This window comes from Ranitomeya variabilis, chromosome 4 (genome assembly GCF_051348905.1).
Source record: "Ranitomeya variabilis isolate aRanVar5 chromosome 4, aRanVar5.hap1, whole genome shotgun sequence".
NCBI lineage: Eukaryota > Metazoa > Chordata > Amphibia > Anura > Dendrobatidae > Ranitomeya > Ranitomeya variabilis.
In genome coordinates, this window is record NC_135235.1 from 541687609 (window position 1) to 541707614 (window position 20006).

A 20006-nucleotide genomic window follows, 5' to 3' on the forward strand; every position below is an offset into this window, starting at 1 on the left:
AAAGTTTGGAATTTTTTCACCACTTAGATAAAAAGGAACCGAGGCATTTTTGATGTCTATACACTCATAATGACCTGGAGAATCATCATGGCAGGTCAGTTTTAGCATTTAGTAAACCTAGTAAAAAAGCCAAGCTAAAAAACAGTGTGGGATTGCACTTCTTTTGCATTTTCACCGCACTTGGAATTTTTTTCCCGTTTTCTAGTACACAACATGGTAAAACCAACGGTGTTTTTCAAAAGTATAACTCGTCCTGCAAAAAACAAGCTCTCACATGGCCATATTGATGAAAACTTAAAAGTTATGTCTCTGGGAAGAAGGGGAGGGAAAAACGAAAACCCAAAACCGAAAAAAGTTCCGAGGGTGAAGGGGTTAAGAGAAGAAGAAAGTCTTGATAAGGCTTGAAATGGCTCATAATCCAAAGCACACCAAGTCCTCTGTAGAATATGATGAGGGCAGTGTGATGGCATGGGTATGCATGGCTTCCAGTGGCACTAAGGCCCCTTTCACATATCAGTTTTTTCCATCAGTTACAATCTGTTGGCTCAACGGATCCATCGCAGATTGTGAAAAACTGATATGATGGATTCGGTTTTTTTTTGAGCCACTGAAATAAGGAGGCTTTTTTTGTAGAAAAATGGTTATGATTCCTAAACGCATCAGAGGATATTTTGGTTCACCCATTTAATTAAAGCTGAAAGTCTACACTTCAATTGCATCTCATTTGTTTCATCTTAAAGGGAACCTGTCACCCCCTTCTGGCGTTTTTAACTAAAAGAGCCACCTTGTGAAGCACTAATGCTGCATTCTGTGGAGGTGGCTAATTTTTGGGGGTCCCTTCCAACGCTACAATATTACTTTTTATAATTTGCCCGCCATACATTTAGTCTGTCCAGGGGGCACGTCTTTTCCCCCCCGGACACAAACACCTCCCAGCCATCACTCAGCCCCTCCATGCACCGCCTCCTCTACCTTCATTAACGTCCCTGGTGCCTGCGCTGTAAGATGCTTTTTCGGGCATGCACAGTTTGCGCTGCCATTCGACTCACATCACATGATATAATTATTCTCGTGCCTGTGTGTACCCGTGGCCTGAGATCCCGCCCCACAGTGTGCATAAATCAGAACAAACTGCGGGGCGGGATCTCTGGCCACGGGTACACACAGGCGCGAGAACAATTACATCATGTGATGTGAGTCGAAGGGCAGCGCAAACTGCACATGCCCGAAAAAGGAACTTACAGCACAGGCACCAGGGACATTAATGAAGGCAGAGGAGGCGGCACACGGAGGGGCTGAGTGATGGCTGGGAGGCGTTTGTGTCCGGGGGAAAAGACGTGCCCCCTGAACAGACTAAAGGTATGGCGGGCAAATTATAAAAAGTGATATTGTAGCGTTGGAAGGGACCTCCCAAAAAAAGGCACCTGTACATAATGCAGCATTAGTGCTGCACAAGGTGGCTCTTTTAGTTAAAAACGCGAGGAGGGGGTGACAAGTTCCCTTTAAATAAAAAAAAGTAGTGGCATAGAGAGGCCAAATCACAAAGATTCAGATTCAGTCACTGTCCAAATATTTCTAGACGTAATTGTACATTATAAATGCTGTAGTTTCACACAGCCTGGATAATGGTATGAGTATGCTGGGATTTGGGTTCAAAAGAGATGGTCTGGGAACAGTTTTTTTTTTTAGGAGGCTTTTTAAAGGGGCTCTGTCAGCACAGAATGACTGTTCAAACTGAATACCGCTGCTCAGTGCTTCCCGTCAGGGCCAATCATTTAAATACACCTTCCCACCTTCCTTTTTTCCTTCAATCTCCACCCCCCTCTGTTTTGATTGACAGCCCTGGATTCATTAAGCTAGAGAAGGGCAGAGATAGAAACCAAGCAGGTGGGAAGGTGTATATAAATGATTGTCCATGCCCTGAAATACCGAGCTCCTGTACTTGGTTTGAACTCTCATTCTGTGCTGACAGTCCCTTTAAGGAACCACTGCAGCATTTTTTTAACCTTTTGTTAATTTCAATGCTGGAGTTGTCACTAGTGATGAGCGAGTATACTCGTTACTCGGATTTCTCCGTGCATGCTTGGGTGGTCTCCAAGTATTTTGGCATGCTCGGAGATTTAGCTTATGTCGATGCAGCTGCATGATTTGCGGTTGCTAGACAGCTTGAATACATGTGGGAGTTGCTTAAACAGGCAATCCCTGCATGTATTCAAGCTGTCTAGCAGCCGCAAATCATGAAGTTACGTCGACATAAACTACATTTCCGAGCACGCCAAAATACTCAGAGATCACCCCAGCATACTCAGAGAATTCTGAGTAACGAGCATACTCGCTCATCACTAGTTGTCACCAATCGAAATTCTGTTACTAGTAATATACTTACCAGCTGCCGACTTCCCTCTGTTCTTGACGCAGCTACAGTCGTCTTCTGCAGTCTGTGACCTGTGGGATCACTCTAGTGTTTGCTGGGTGAGCCTGAAGTCTCTAGTCAATGTAAGTCTATGAGAGCCAGAACCAGGCCAGAGTGAGGCTCTCGAAGACTTACATTGACAACCGGTTAGTCTGCAGCTGAGGTCAGAAGATCATGTATTGGGACCATAGTGGCACTGCGAAGAGCACAGGACTATGGTTGCTAAGTATGTATGTTACTAGGAGCAGGGAACTTCAATTGGTGATACAACTCCAGTGCTGAATCAAAAAAATAACAATGCTTGAGTGGTGCTTTAAATCTACAGTGTTGGAAGCCCCAGAACATGCCCGCACTGCGCACAAGTCCTGGAACTGTGCCCTTGTGGGTTCTACTATCTCAGGCTATGACACTGGCAGTAACTCAAAATCTGCTCAATAAATCTTGATATTTATTCACAATGCCAGAAATGTTTCTGTACATTTCATCTATATAAAACTGTAAAATGATGCAATATCAATGTAAGTGATACAAAGTTATAATATACATGTATTTAATCTTTTTGTATCTAACTTTTTTATATATATAATTATTCCAGGGCTGCAGATCAGTGCTGATCTCCCACAATACACGGTACAGTATCAAAAAAACACCAATCTATAAAAGAATCAAGACTATTAATTATCAAACATGCCTCTCTCTGGCTAAAAGCCTACAATTTTAAAGGGCAGGTAGGCTTTTAGCCTGTGAAATACACTCACGGGCCACTTTATTAGGTACACCATGCTAGTAACGGGTTGGACCCCTTTTGCCTTCAGAACTGCCTCAATTCTTCGTGGCATAGATTCAACAGGGTGCTGGAAGCATTCCTCAGAGATTTTGGTCCATATTGACATGATGGCATCACACAGTTGCCGCAGATTTGTCGGCTGCACATCCCAAAGATGCTCCATACAAGGCAGGATGGATCCATGCTTTCATGTTGTTTACGCCAAATTCTGACCCTACCATCCGAATGTCGCAGCAGAAATCGAGACTCATCAGACCAAGCAACGTTTTTCCAATCTTCTACTGTCCAATTTCGATGAGCTTGTACAAATTGTAGCCTCAGTTTCCTGTTCTTAGCTGAAAGGAGTGGTACCCGGTGTGGTCTTCTGCTGCTGTAGCCCATCTGCCTCAAAGTTCGACACACTGTGCGTTCAGAGATGCTCTTAGGCCTACCTTGGTTGTAACGGGTGGCGATTTGAGTCACTGTTGCCTTTCTATCAGCTCGAACCAGTCTGCCCATTCTCCTCTGACCTCTGGCATCAACAAGGCATTTCCGCCCACAGAACTGCCGCTCACTGGATTTTTTTTCTTTTTCGGACCATTCTCTGTAAACCCTAGAGATAGTTGTGCGTGAAAATCCCAGTAGATCAGCAGTTTCTGAAATACTCAGACCAGCCCTTCTGGCACCAACAACCATGCCACGTTCAAAGGCACTCAAATCACCTTTCTTCCCCATACTGATGCTCGGTTTGAACTGCAGGAGATTGTCTTGACCATGTCTACATGCCTAAATGCACTGAGTTGCCGCCATGTGATTGGCTGATTAGAAATTAAGTGTTAACAAGAAGTTGGACAGGTGTACCTAATAAAGTGGCCAGTGAGTGTACATATTTAATAAATATCAGGTTTAGGGTCCCATCAAAGAAAGGTCACCTTGCTGTGGTTGATGGGCTTATATGAATTTATGCACTCATTCATTTTAGAACTACATTCTACATGGCAGTAATGCAGTTTAAATTTCATATATTCAGTGCTTACATACATCTTATCCCTTACAGTGTGCTGCTGTATTGCATTGTTTTCTTTGTAAAATGTTTATAAATGTATGCATGTGTCAGATCGCTATTTATATTATGCACTGATCAATTTTTAAAATCTGTGGATCTGGCACACTTCTTGAGTAGTGCGTGCTGTCTCATTAAACTTGACCCTCTACTGCACTGATGGGACATTAAAACCTAGTTAAATACAATGGAGTAGTGCCTGCTTCTTTTTTTATATCAATCTGTCCATCTTTTCATCCTTATATATGTCTGTTTTTAAATATCTATTTAAGTATCTATTTAAGATAGTCCCATTGGATTAAAACAATTAGTCATTTGATTTGTGTGAATATCCCAAAATACGCCCGGGTGCATTTTACACCAAATTTCAAAAAGCCAAAGAGGGCGCTCAAACAAAAAGTGTGGCCACATTGGCTTCCCCATAATACCTTGCAGCTATCATCTCACATGGTATATGGTATTGCACATGCAATTATGTGGGTACATAAGTGTCTGTGTAAAAGCTGAGACAGGGAATGCTGCAGCCATTTTAGGGATTTACAACCTAGAGACAAGACCACAGTTCAACATAGCTCACAACTGTACCTGGATAAAGTGGTTTGAGTCTCTGTCCCGGGCAGTCTATGAATCTCCTGCCCTGCCACCCTGCTCCCTCTGCCATTCCCTGCTATCATTAGTTTTCTGCTCTCAAAGCCATATAGTTGACAATACTGCTGCTTACAGCATCTTCAGCATCTTCCAGCAGGTATAAGGTGAGAAAGTGTTTAATACTGCTTTTATCTTTTTTTTCCCAGCCACATAATGTTCAGAGGACCAAGCCTCATGTATGGAATAGAAGCTTCAGTACAGCTGGGTCCTAGCACACCCAGATAAGCTCTGCCAGGGACTTCCCACTGGCTGTTTTTCCTGTAACTGGGGCTTGGAGGGATTCCACAATAACAGTATAACAGTGGAAAATATACACTTCAAAGAAAAAAAAATTAAATACAGTATATATACAGTATATATATATATATATATATATATATATATATACATGTATATGTGTGTGTGTGTGTGTGTATATATATATATATATATATATATATATATATATACTGTATATATATATATATATGTATATATATATATATATATATACACACACACACACTGCTCAAAAAAGTAAAAGTAACACTTAAACAACAGAACATAACTCCAAGTAAATCAAACTTCTGTGAAATCAAACTGTCCACTTAGGAAGCAACACTGTTTGACAATCAATTTCACATGCTGTTGTGCACATGGAATAGACAACAGATGGGAATTATTGGCAATTATCAAGACACCCTCAGTAAAGGAGTGGTTCTGCAGGTGGGGATCACAGACCACATCTCAGTACCAATGCTTTCTGGCTGATGTTTTGGTCACTTTTGAATGTTGGTTGTGCTTTCACACTTGTGGTAGCATGAGACAGACTCTAAAACCCACACAAGTGGCTCAGGTAGTGCAGCTAATCCAGGATGGCACATCAATGCGAGCTGTGGCAAGAAGGTTTGCTGTGTCTGTCAGCGTAGTGTCCAGAGGCTGGAGACGCTACCAGGAGACAGGCCAGTACACCAGGAGACATAGAGGGGACTGTAGGAGGGTAACAACCCAGCAGCAGGACCGCTACCTCTGCCTTTGTGCAAGGACGAACAGGAGGCTCACTGCCACAGCCCTGCAAAATGACCTCCAGGAGGCCACAAATGTGCATGTGTCTGCACAAACGGATGAAAGCAGGTTCACACTGAGCACATGTGACAGACGTGACAGAGTCTGGAGATGCCTTGGAGAGCGATCTGCTGCCTGCAACATCTTTCAGCATGACCAGTTTGGCAGTGGGTCAGTAATAGTGTGGGGTGGCATTTCTTTGGAGGGCCGCACAGCCCTCCATGTGCTCGCCAGAGGTAGCCTGACTGCCATTAGGTACCGAGATGAGATGCAATTCCTGCAAGATGAAGGCATTGAAGCTATAGACTGGCCCTTCCGTTCCCCAGACCTGAATCCGATTGAACACATCTGGGACATCATGTATTGCTCCATCCATCAACAGACTGATCAGGAGTTGGCGGATGCTTTAGTCCAGGTCTGGGAGGAGATCCCTCAGGAGACCATCCATCGCCTCATCAGGAGCAAGCCCAGGCGTTGTACAGTAGAGGTCATACAGGCACATGGAGGCCACACACAATACTGAGCATCTTTTCCATGTCATGAGGCATTTCCACTGAAGTTGGATCAGCCTGTAATTTGATTTTCCACTTCGATTTTGAGTATCATTCCAAATCCAGACCTCCATGGGATATTCATTTTGATTTACATTGATAACTGTTAAGTTTTAGTGTTCTGAACACATTCCACTATGCAATGAATAGAAATTTGCAACTGGAATATTTCATTCAAAGATATCTTGGATGTGGTATTTTGGTGTTATATATATATATATATATATATATGTATATATATATATGTATATGTGTATATATATATATATATGTGTGTATATATATATATATATATATATATATATATATATATATATATGTGTGTGTGTGTATATATATATATATATATATATATATATATATATATATATATATATATATATATATATATATATATATATATATATATATATATATATTATGCCCCCAAAGATCTACTAATAAGCTCTTGGGGGACATATGTAAAAAACAAACAAAAAACCTGTATTACTGCTACATGGAATATACTGTATATTACAAAATAAAGGTACTTAGCACTCACATTGGCCAATTTCTACCCATTACTCTCTCTATCTTTATCTACCTCTCTCAGTCTATCTCTATCTCACCCATCAGTACAGAGGGATCCCAATGAAAAAAATGCTAATACTACAACAATAATATTTTATTATGTACTAGCTGAAGAGCCCGGCGTTGCCTGGGCATAGTAAATATCTGTGGTTAGTTATAGCACCTCACTTCTCTTATTTTCCCATCACGCCTCTCATTTTCCCCCTCACATCTCTCAGTTTCTCCCTTACACCTCTCATTTTTCCCCTCACTCCTCTTATTTCCCCCCTCACACCTCTCATTCTTCCCCCCTCACACCTCTCATTCCCCCCTAACACTTGTCATTTCGACCTCACATCTGTCATTTTCCGATCACTCCACTGTTTTCCCTCACTCCTCCCATTTTGCACTCACACCTTTTCATTTTCACCTCACACCCCTCATTTTCACCTCACACCTGTCACACACACTGTCATCTCCCTAATATATAGTATACACCTGTATGTCATCTCCTGTATATAGTATATACCTGTATGTCATCTCCCCTGTAAATAGTATATACCTGCTGTATGTCATCTCCTCCTGTATATTGTATATACCTATGTGTCATCTCCTCTTGTATATAGTATATACCTGTATGTCATCTCTTCTGTATATACTATATACCTGTATGTCATCTCATCCTATATATAGTATATACCTGTATGTCATCTCCCCTGTATATAGTATATACCTGCTGTATGTCATCTCCTTCTCTATATACCTATGTGTCATCTCCTCCTGTATATAGTATATACCTGTAAGTCATCTCCTCCTGTATATAGTATATACCTGTGTCATCTGCTCCAGTATATAGTATATACCTGTGTCATCTCCTCCTGTATATAGTATGTTCCTGTATGTCATCTCCTCCTGTATATGGTATATACCTGTGTCATCTCCTCCTGTATATAGTATATACGTGTGTCATCTCCCCTGTATATAGTATATACCTGTGTGTCATCTCCCGTGTATATAGTATGTACCTGTGAGTCATCTCCCCTGTATATAGTATATATGTGTGTCATCTCCCCTGTATATAGTATATACCTGTGTGTCATCTCCTCCTGTATATAATATATATCTGTGTGTCATCTCCTCCTGTATTAGACCTTGTTCACACGTTATTTGCTTAGTATTTTTACCTCAGTATTTGTAAGCTAAATTGGCAGCCTGATAAATCCCCAGCCAACAGGAAGCCCTGGCAGTATATATTAGCTCACACATACACATAATAGACAGGTCATGTGACTGACAGCTGCCGTATTTCCTATATGGCACAGTTGTTGCTCTTGTAGTTCGTCTGCTTATTAATCAGATTTTTATTTTTGAAGGATAATACCAGACTTGTGTGTGTTTTAGGGCGAGTTTCATTTGTCAAGTTGTGTGTGTTGAGTTGCATGTGGCGACATGCATGTAGCGACTTTTGTGAGATGAGTTTTGTGTGGCGACATGCGTGTAGCAACTTTTTGTGTGTCGAGTTGCATGTGACAGGTTAGTGTAGCAAGTTGTGTGCAGCAAGTTTTGCGCATGGCGAGTGTTGCGCGTGGGGAGTTTTATATGTGGTGCATTTTGAGTATGTGGAAGTTTTGTGTGAGGCAACTTTTGCATGTGTTGCAACTTTTGTGCATGTGGCAATTTTTCTGCGTGTGCGAGTTTTGCGTGTGGCGAGTTTTCCATGAGGTGAGTTTTGCACGTGTGGTGAGTTTTGCGTGAGCCTAGTTTTGCATGTTGCGAGTTTTGCACGTGGCGAGTTTTGAGCGGCGACTTTTGTGTTTCGACTTTTATGTGGTGAGGTTGGTGTATGTGTGGTGAAATGTGTGCTGAGGTTAATATGTGTTCAAGCACATGGTAGTGTGTGGCGCATTTTGTGTGTGTGTTCATATCCCCATGTGTGGTGAGTATCCCATGTCGGGGCCCCACCTTAGCAACTGTATGGTATATACTCTTTGGCGCCATCGCTCTCACTCTTTAAGTCCCCCTTGATCACATCTGGCAGCTGTCAATTTGCCTCCTACACTTTTCCTTTCACTTTTTCCCCATTATGTAGATAGGGGCAAAATTGTTTGGTGAATTGGATCGTGCGGGGTTAAAATTTCACCTCACAACATAGCCTATGATGCTCTCGGGGCCCAGACGTGTGACTGTGCAAAATTTTGTGGCTGTAGCTGCGACGGTGCAGATGCCAATCCCGGACATACACACACACATACATACACACACACACACACACACACACACACACACACACACACACACACACACACACACACATTCAGCTTTATATATTAGATTAAATTGCAAAAAACATACGTATTAACATATTCTGTTTGCACACAACTATAATAACAGTAAGAATTAATTCAACAGATTTAATGTGCAACATGACCTGACTAGTAAAAATTAAAGAAGCCCAAAATTGCTTTTCCATATTTGTATCACAGATTAACAAATTATTGCACAGTAATTTATTCATACACCAAAACGGTGCAGAAAAATTAAAAATTTCTTTTTACATAAAACAAGACTTGATACAGTCATGTCAGTGGAATAAAATAAAAAGTTGTTGCTGCTGAAAGGAAAAATGAAAAATTGCAAAATATTAGTTGATCTTTAACAGAGTTTCCCCTTTTCAACCTTGTGCATGCTGATAGAAGATTATACAATCTTCATTGTATTACTCTGGGTAGCATCCAGTCCTGTTAGTTTTTCTTTAAGAACCCCTCCTACTCTGCACTGATTATCTGTATTAAGTGCACCTGTTTGAACTCGTTACCTCTGTAAAATACATCTATCTTTGTTGCACAGTTTGGTAGCAGAAGATACTTGTGAGAGTAGTTTATATAGGGTAATTCAACTTTTATCGTCACAGAACATGAGGTACATGCATCTGTGGCACCCCAGGAGTCCGGTTGCCACAGTGGCATTGCCTCCCTCAAAGGGGGTGATGTCAAGGAGGGGTCCCCTTACCAGGTAACACCAACATCCAACACTTGTCCTGACTCCAGACCAGAATTGGGAGCTCTAACAACCGGTTTCAGGGGAGCTTCTCTATAAGTTCTGGCCTGGAGGCAGGGTTAGTTAGTCTGAGTCTGAGAGAGAGAGAGAGAGAGAGGAGAAAAGTCGAGGAGAACCTGGGGAGTGGAGCTGCAATCAAGCTCACCCCAGAGCTGAGCGCTGACTAGTAGGATGCCAGAGTCCTTGGCTGTGCGGGTGCTGCACACCCTGACAGCCGAAGTTGGAAGGCAGGTGATTGCAAGCCCCCTGACCACACTGAACACCCGGAGGCACTGCAGAAGGCCAAGAGCCCGGGGCTGCCAGTGAACAGGCAGTGCTCGCAATAGGCTCACGCTGTCTGGCATACAAGTTAAAGCCAACACGCAGGAGATAGCTGCAGCTAGCTACAGGCAGCAAGGACCTAAGAGAACAGCACAGAAGGAAGGCCTCCGAACCCCCCTGGCTAGGTGGATCCAAAGTTGCTTCCAGGCTGTCCAGAACCCATCATCACCTGTTACTCGTGCCTTGGACTACCCCTGCAACTAACCAGTAGAGGTAAAGGAAACTGCTATTGTTGTGTCCTCCAGTCATTTCCCGCACCCTCAGTTCTGTACCGCAATATCTATGATCCCTTACAAACTATACCGGTAGCCCTGGGACCCCACTCCACCTGTGGGGAGCAGAACCATCCGAGCTGCATCATCATCGGCCCCAGCGGTCCCCTTAAGTAGCGTCGGCCACTCAATGCTGATCACCACAGGTTAATTCCCCTACAAACTGTCCCTCATCATTTTTATTGTGTGCTCAGGGCCACAGACAGGGTCACAGTTGCCGTGACAACCCCCTTAAGAACCGTCCAACCCGGCCCGAGTAACCCACGGCCCTAGCGGGCGTCGCACATAGTGGACATGGGATTTGTCACAGCTGGCCATTGGGGGTTTGGCCCTGCATAATTACGCAGTGTCAAACCCACAGCAGCTATGGATCGTGGGCACCTGGCCTTACCATCAAATAAATGTCAACAACAATGAGCACATCCAGTATCAGTCACAGTGTCAGCCAGGGCTCAGACCGGCAGACTGCTGGTCACTTTCCCTTGATGCAATGCATCATGGCAAAATCTTGTAAGCAGAGCAGAGGAGCTTGGGAATTCCCTTGGAGGCGACTTCAGCTGAAGTCGGCACATTGGAATTAGAGGCTCAGGCCAAGAAGAGGAGTTTTCTCCCATTCAGTATAATTTTTCTTTGTCAAATGTTATTTTATTTGCTTTTAAATGAAGTAATAACAATTTTAGTGATAAGTTCTCAAAGTATTTGATGCTTCTTGGCAGGGAAAACACTGCATAAAACACGTTTTTGCATACGTTTTTAAAATGGTTGAAAAATGCAGCAAAAGTGCTGAAAGAATTGACATTCTGCAGATTTGAAACTGCTTCAAATCTGCAAGGAAAAAAATAAACAACATGTGCATTAGACTTCAGAAATCACATTCACTTTGGGATAGTAGAATGCTATGGTTTTCATGGCAAAAATGCACTGAAAAAAAAAAAAGGCAAAACTGTGATATGTGAACATGCCCGAAGGGTTTGTTTATACAATGACCAAAAGGCGGCTCGAAACGTCCGGCAAGCCTTTACCGATCGGTTTTCGTTCTTTAGCTTATTTACACGGTCAGACCAAATTAAACACTGTGCACTGAACAATCTGTAATAGATCACTCAGTGCACATAAGCTGCCATGGTTCTCAACAGTGCGAGTCCTGTTTATACAAAAATAATGCACCGTAAAGAGCAATGATCTTTGGCATTGCAGAAAAGATCATTTTGCCCTATAAGCGAGAGTTTTGCTCATTCATCGGGTGATCGGCAGCCTATTTACACTGCAACATAATCATGAAACAAGCATTTTTAAAGGTAATCTGTCAGTATATTGTTAATATTTAATCTGACAGCAGCATAACGTAGGTCATGAGAGTCTGATTCCAGGGATGTGTCACTTATTAGACTGTGTGCTGTAGTTTTAATGCACTCATTGTCTTATTAGCAGGAGATTATCACTGATGGAGTAAATGTCTCCTGCAGACAAGTCAGGCTAATCTGTATAACCCTGTCCCACCACTGATTGACAGCTTGCTCACAATGTACAGTGTACACAGGAAGCTGTCAGTCAGGAGTGTGGACGGGGTTATACAGAGCCCAGCAATTTGGGCACTGCTACATCTACAACAGAGCAAGCAAGAATTCTATCAAAACTGCACCAAGCAGCCCAGTAAGTGACACATCTCGGGAATCGGAATCTCTGCCACTACATCACGCTGCTCTCAGATTCCATAAGAAAAAAAACCGGACAGATACCCTTTTAAGAACACTCATTCATGTTTAGATTTCAGTGTAAAAGCAGCTTTAGGTCCCAATTCATGAAGTGACTGTTTTGTCTTTTTTTTTTTTTTTCATTACACTATATTGTTCTAAATGATACAAGAAGGTGAAGATTTTTGCCAAGATTTTTTTGGGTTTTTTTTGTCTATTTTAGAGAAAAGTAGCATAACCGTTTAAAATGTCGTATGTTCGTCTTCGGTTGTGCCAAAATGAAAATCTTCCAAAAACTGTAACGAGATGCATCAATAAGGCTACGTTCACATTTGCGGTCAGCGCCGCAGCGTCGGGCGCCGCAGCGGCGCCGCATGCGTCATGCGCCCCTATACTTAACATGGGGGCGCATGGACATGCGTTGTGCTGCGTTTTGCGCCGCATGGCCGCAAGCGTTGGACGCAAGAAACGCTTCAAGTTGCATTTTTTTTGCGTCCAACTTGCGGGCAAAAACGACGCATGCGGCGCAAAACGCAGCGTTTTAGCGTGCGTTTTGCCGCGTTTTTGATTGCGTTGTGCGCTGCGGCGCCGACGCTGCGGCGCACAACGCAAATGTGAACGTAGCCTAAGATAAACAGTGGGTCTTTGTCCTCAGTTGGCATGTTTATGGAGGACACTCCAGGTCCTAGCTGTTTTTCTGGATGCTGTGCTATTGGAACTCTGAGGAAGGACAAACTTAGAGGTGGCAATCAAGCGGGAGATAGAAGATAGAGGCGAGGAGCCCAGGGCATTAGATGCTGAATAGAGTAAACTTATAAAATGGAGGTGCTTAGAGCACAAATTGGCCAATCCAGTCATGATAATGCTACTTTTCCCCCATGGGACCCAAACTATTTCTATTAGGCTAAGTTCGCACTAGGCGTTTTTTTTTCAGCGTTTTTTAATGCAATTTTTTAATGCAAATTATCAGCTGCATTTCACAGTACCAGCAAAGCCTGATGGATGGGGGGCCCAGTGGCAGCACTGACACTGGGCACTGCTAACTGATGGGCCTCATAGTGGCTGCGTGGTCTGCCGCCATTGGCTGTAAGCCACTGCCAGACTGTATTTCACTATGATTATGAACACACAAAGTGTTTGAAACAGTACGATGATCAGTATCCTTCCTCCACTCTTCTATGAATTTGAATTGTTTTAAATAAAGTGCTAATTTTAACCTATTTGCGTCAAGCTGGACAAACTCCCCTCCATTTTGCAGTTGATACTGCCTTGCAGTGACTTGCACTACAGGTGTTCCACACATCTCCTTGCCTGTATTGTCATAGAGTACTATACTGTGTGGTTTCTGCCACTACCTCTAGACAGCCATGCCAACAACACATCTCCTGCCTATCTACTGTGCTTTAGTGCGCTGGCTTTACACCACCAATAATTTCCTTGCCTACCCTGTCATATTCTATGCTTTGCGTTTGCTGCCGTCACTGTCCATAGATGCCCACACACATCTCCTGGTTGTCGCGTGTATTGTATAGTTACTTCTGCTGCAGGGAAGCACAACTTGTTCAGAATACTCCAGTGTTTTTGCTCTCATAAAAGGGATCATTTTTGCAAGGCTTGTTCAGAAGCCATTTCTTCTTCAGGTGTCAAAACGGCAAACATTTTCCTGCCCCCAAAAAAGGACTAATACAATTTTTGGATAGCTTTGTTAAATGCCGTTCTTCAGTTTTCAAACAGCAAACCTGCTGCTGAATGTAAAATAGGGATAATTTTTGCACAGCTTGTTGAGAAACCAGAAACTTTCATAGCAAACCTCTACCTTCTTCCTCAATAAAGGGATAATTTTTGCACGGCTTGGTAAAAAGGCATTGTTTCCTAATTTTGCAAACTACAATCCTACTACTGACCCTGAAATAGGGATAATTTTTAGATGGTTTGTGAAAAATCTATATCTCAATTTTTCATGACTCCTTGTGTAGAAGCCATGGCTCCGCCATGTGCACCACCTGTGTATAAACACTGGCAAGGCAGACATTTGCCCCAAAAGGGAAACATTTTTTACAATTTAGAAAGTCAGCTAGTTCACGGTGTTGTTAAATTGGCTGTTCGTTAACATCCATTAATCACGTTGACTGTTCTAAGACTGTTAGCATTAGAAAGCTTGAAAGTGGTTCAATATAGTCCTAGGACACGTCAAAGTTTTTCACATTTTTCTCCGAGCAAGTAAAGGCTTAGCAGGACTTGTGATTCGTGACAATCAATTCATTTTCAATAACATGTTTGGCAAATTTCAACAAAGATGGTGAATTGCAGTTTCAAAAGATTTGATTATGTCTACTAGCTACAGTATCTAATCTTACATCCTAAATCTCTTCTCGTATTGCAGGTAACTCTTGAGGCTTCTTTGGGAACCATTGACTTTTTAATGAATATATCCAGAATTTCAGATTGTCAAGCCTATGGCAGAGGAGAAAAACATCTGACTTTATTGACCAGGAACATCCGAGTATTAAATAATATTTTGAAGTCTATCACCTACACAAGCACGATATATAGCATAGACAGCATGGATATTGGTAAGAAGTTACTAAATAAATTTATGCTCACTTGATTTTGATTTTATGGACAGCTGATGACCCCTATTTATCTACTTTGGTTCTTACACTGGCTTGTTGATCCTAGTAAGACATAAGCTTGTCTGGTGGTATAAAAGATTCCCTTTTTTGTTCCCATCCTTTAATATTCCTTGTGATCAGTCTATCGGCAGAATTTTGCTATTTAAGTTGAGAGCAGCATAATATAGGGGCTGAGATGTGTTACTTATTAGGCTGTGTGCTGTAGCTTCAATGCAATCAGTATTTTATCAGCAGGAGGTTATCAATGTCTGACTAGGTTTCACATGCAGGACAGGCAAGCTGATCTGTGTGTCCCCACCACTGATTGGTAGCTTGCTGACAGTGCATAATGTACATAGAAAACTGCCAGTCAGTGTTGTAGGCGGGGTTATATACAACTCCTTATTCTGACCACTGCTATATCTACAGCAAAGAAAACAGGAATTCTGCCAAAGCTACACCAAGAAGTCCAGTAAGTGATACATCACTGGAATCAGGGCCTCTGCACCATCATCATGCAGCTCTCAGATTACATAGCAAAACCCTGCTAACAGATATGTGCTGCTAGATCCAGAACCAGTAGCCCAGAGAGTTAGTACTGTAGTACTGAGGTGGATACATCTATTTAGGTTCTATGACACAATTATGAAAATAAGCGAAAAAGGTAATTTTATGAATCCACAAATTGTATAGCCGTTTGTGTGCTTGACCTCTTCTTTATCTTTGTAACTTATCTTTACAGAATACTGATATAGAGAAGAATGGATAACAATATACAGGACAAGGGTTAAGGTTTACAAGCATTTTTTATAAACTAGTTTTCATGTTCTCTTTTCCTGTCTCCATTGCAGTGAAGTTTATTCTTGGTAAACATATAGCTCATATACCAATTTCCATCCGTCAGCCACAAATTCCTCGCTTGCATGACCCAGGAAGAGGTAATGTGTGTGTGTGTGTATATATACATATATATATTTTACAATATAGATTTGTATGTTTGATTTATAATAAAAAATTATTTTTAGTAAAATGGTAAACTTTTCTCAGCTTTCATGACCAGTGAAAAGGTAGGGGATGAAATAATTATCCAGCGTATCTATCATCACTATCTACACTCAACTTTGAAATTGCCCTTTTTTGGCCTGTCCATAAAATTTTTATGGTGTCTGTGATTTTTTAGAAGCTGAAGAAGCTAATACAGTGTAAGGCGGCTACTGGACACATAGTAAATATGAAATGTGTATCTCAGAGGTGGCTATCCTCAGTGATATATACCTGGAGTAATGCTCTAGTACTACACCACTGTTGAGACAGTGGTCTAGTCCGATTGTCCTTATTTCACAACCTGATGGCAAATGGGGATTCTGTAATGATAATTATCGGAAGCTGAACGAAGTCTCAAACTTGGCCAATGTCGTGTGTCAACAAGCTGATCAAGAGACTTGAGCCAGCAAGGTACATAATTACCCTGGGATATTGGTGAACACCCATGTCACAAGAAGCCTAGGAGAAGACTGCTTTCTCTATGCCCGACGGATGCTTCCAATACATCTGGACGCCGTTCAGTCTACAAGGAACTTTGGCCACTTTCCAGGGGGCCATGGACCATTTCCTCGCACCCCTTTATAAAAGAGTCTTTCTCAGTCAGTCTATTTATGCTAATGTCCATGTGACCAAATTTGGAGATAGGAGCCTTAACTTCGGACCTGTGACCATTGTTAACATTGCAAGATTTTTGTGTTATATATACAGAGGGGAAAATAAGTATTTGATAGACTACCAATTTTGCAGGTTTTCCGACCTACGAAGAATGGAGAGGTCTGTAATTTTTCTCGTAGGTACACTTCAACTGTGAGAGACAGTTTCCCTTTGGGAAAATTAATTTCCCAACCCTGTCAGTGAATAGAGTGCTGGTTACATACAGGTGCTTCTCACAGAATAAGAATATCATCAAAAATTTAATTTATTTCAGTTCTTCAACACAAAAAGTGAAATTCCTATATTATATAGAGTCATTACAATCAGTGTGATCTATTTCAAGTGTTTATTTCTGTTTATGTTGATGATTATAGCTTAAAGCCAATGTCAATCTCAGTAAATTAGAATACTTTATAACAACTGATATAAATGATTTTAAAATCCGAAATGTTCGCCTACTGAAATGTATATTCAGTAAATGCCCTCAATACTTGGTCGGGGCACCTTTTGCATCAATTACTGCATCAATAAAGCGTGGCATGGAGGCAATCAGCCTGTGGCACTGCTGAGGTGTAAGGCCATGTGCACACGTTCAGGATTTTTCACGTTTTTTCGCTATAAAAACGTGATAAAAACGCGAAAAAAACCGCTAACCTATACCTCCTATTATTTACAGTGTATTCCGCATTTTTTGTGCAAAAATCGCATCGCGGAAAAAAAAGCAGCATGTTCATTAAAAATGCGGAATTGCAGGGATTCCGCACACCTAGGAGTGCATTGATCTGCTTACTTCCCGCACGGGGCTGTGCACACCATGCGGGAAGTAAGCGGATCATGTGCGGTTGGTACCCAGGGTGGAGGAGAGGAGACTCTCCTCCACGCACTGGGCACCATATAATTGGTCGAAAAAAAATAATTAAAATAAAAAATAGTCATATACTCACCTTCGATGTCCCCGGAGTGTTCCCGCATCTCACCGCTGCATGCTGCCGCTTCTGTTCCTATAGATGGTGTGGTTCAGGACCTGCGGTGACGTCACTGTCTTGTGATTGGTCGCGTGACCGCTCATGTGACCGCTCGCGACCAATCACAAGCCGTGACGTCACCGAAGGCCCTGAACCACACCGGCATCTATAGGAACGGAGGCTGCAGAGGGTGAGTATAACCATTTTTTAATTTTTTTATTATTTTTAAACATTCTATCTTTTACTATAGATGCTGCATAAGCAGCATCTATAGTAAAAAGTTGGTCACACTTGTCAAACGCTATGTTTGACAAGTGTGACCAACCTGTCAGTCAGTTTTCCAAGCGATGCTACAGATTGCTTGGAAAACTTTAGCATTCTGCAAGCTAATTACGCTTGCAAAATGCTAAAAAAACGGAAAAAAAATGCAAAAAAAAATGCGGATTTCTTGCAGAAAATTTCCGTTTTTCTTCAGGAAATTTCTGCAAGAAATCCGGACATGTGCACATACCCTTACTTTGATAACAGCCTTCATCTCGTCTGCATTGTTGGGTCTGGTGTCTCATCTTCCTCTTGACAATGAAAACCCAAAAGTCGTTATCTCAGTAAATTAGAATACTTTATAACACCAGCTTGAAAAAATGATTTTAACATCCGAAATGTTCTCCTACTGAAATGTATGTTCAGTAGATCCACTCAATACTTGGTCGGGGCTCCTTTTGCATCAATTACTGCATCAATGCAGCATGGCATGGAGGCGATCAGTCTGTTGCACTGCTGAGGTGTTATGGAAGCCCAGGTTGCTTTGATAGCAGCCTTCAGATCTGCTGCATTGTTGGGATTGGTTTCTCTCATCTTCCTCTTGTCAATACCCCATAGATTCTCTATGAGGTTAAGGTCAGGTGAGTTTGCTGGCCAATCAAGAACAGTGATACTGTTGTTTTTAAACCAGGTATTGGTATTTTTGGCATTGTGGACAGGTGCCAAGTCCTGCTGGAGAAATAAATTTCCATCTCCAAAAATCTTGTTGGCAGAGGGAAGCATGAAGCATAAAATTTCCTGGTAGACAGCTGGGCTGACTTTGGTCTTGATAAAACACAGTGGACCTACACCAGCAGATGACATGGCTCCTCAAACCATCACTGATTGTGGAAACTTCACACTAAACCTCAAGCAGCATGGATTGTGTGCCGCTCCACTCTTTAATCCAGACTCTAGGACCTTGATTTCCAAATGAAATGCAAAATTTACTTTCATCTGAAAATAACACCTTGGACCACTGAGCAACACTCCAGTTCTTTTTCTCCTTGGCCCAGGCCAGGTAGGATGCTTCTGGTGTTGTCTATTGGTTATGAGTGGCTTGACACAAGAAATGCGATACTTGTAGCCCATGTCCTGGTTATGTCTGTGCGGTGGTGTAAGGGAGTGCCATGCCTCTACCCCCTTTAAAAGTGTGTAGTTGGGTACACAGAGCCCAGAATAAATGTGCGCCAAACCTTACTGCAATCTTTGGGTGGCAGAGTGGACAAATTAACAGCACATCAAGGATTGCTTTTAGTTATTTTTGACGCTGTTCCTCATGCTGTATAAGTGATTAGATGACTTTATTCAATACCAGACTTGTATAGTTTTATAGGTTGGGCTGTTATCACATGCTAAAAAATTTTTTTTTATTTTTGCATAGTCATATTCTAAGAGCTATAATTTTTCAATATTTCAGTCATGTGAGGGCTTGTTTGTGGGAAAAGTTGACATTTTTATTGGTACCATTTTCAGGCACATTTAATTTTTTAATCGCTTTCTATTCCGATTATTGGGAGGCAGAATGAACAAAAACCAGCAATTCAGGAATTGTTTAGGATTTTTTTATGTTGTTCTGCATGTGGTAAAGTTATTAAGACAGCTTTGTTCTCCGGGTGAGTACGATTACAACGATACCACATTTATATAATTTTTTTATGTTTTGCAGCTTTTACACGACAAAAACTATTTTTTAGAAGACATTCTGCATTCTGAGAGCTATAGCTTTTTTATTTTACCGCAGACTGAGCTGTATTGCAGCTTGATTTTTTGTGGGACAAGATGATGTTTTCAGCAGGACTATTATTGTTTACATTTGACTTTTTGATCGCATTTTATTCCATCTTTTGTTCGGCAGTATGATGAAAGAGCATAGTTTTTTATCACCTTTATATTTTTTTTATGGTCTTCATTGAAGTGGTTAACTAGTCTGATAACTTAATAGTTCTGGTCATTATGGATGCAACAATACCAAATTTGTGTTCTTTTGTTGTTGTTTTTTTACATAAATTATATGTATGCATTCATAATAACTAATTTTTTCTATATTTTA

At 41.6% G+C, this 20006-nt stretch overlaps 1 protein-coding gene across 2 annotated transcripts in view; it reads left to right on the top strand.

Annotated features, from left to right (window-relative positions):
- B4GALNT2 (beta-1,4-N-acetyl-galactosaminyltransferase 2 (SID blood group)) overlaps positions 1 to 20006 on the top strand; it is a 300997-nt gene that overhangs the window by 186027 nt on the left and 94964 nt on the right. For both annotated transcript variants that reach the window (XM_077252490.1, XM_077252489.1), the window contains exons 4-6: positions 3009 to 3043; positions 14762 to 14951; positions 15842 to 15928. In XM_077252490.1, coding sequence (XP_077108605.1) covers positions 3009 to 3043; positions 14762 to 14951; positions 15842 to 15928 — 312 coding nt within the window. The remainder of the gene's footprint in view (positions 1 to 3008; positions 3044 to 14761; positions 14952 to 15841; positions 15929 to 20006) is intronic.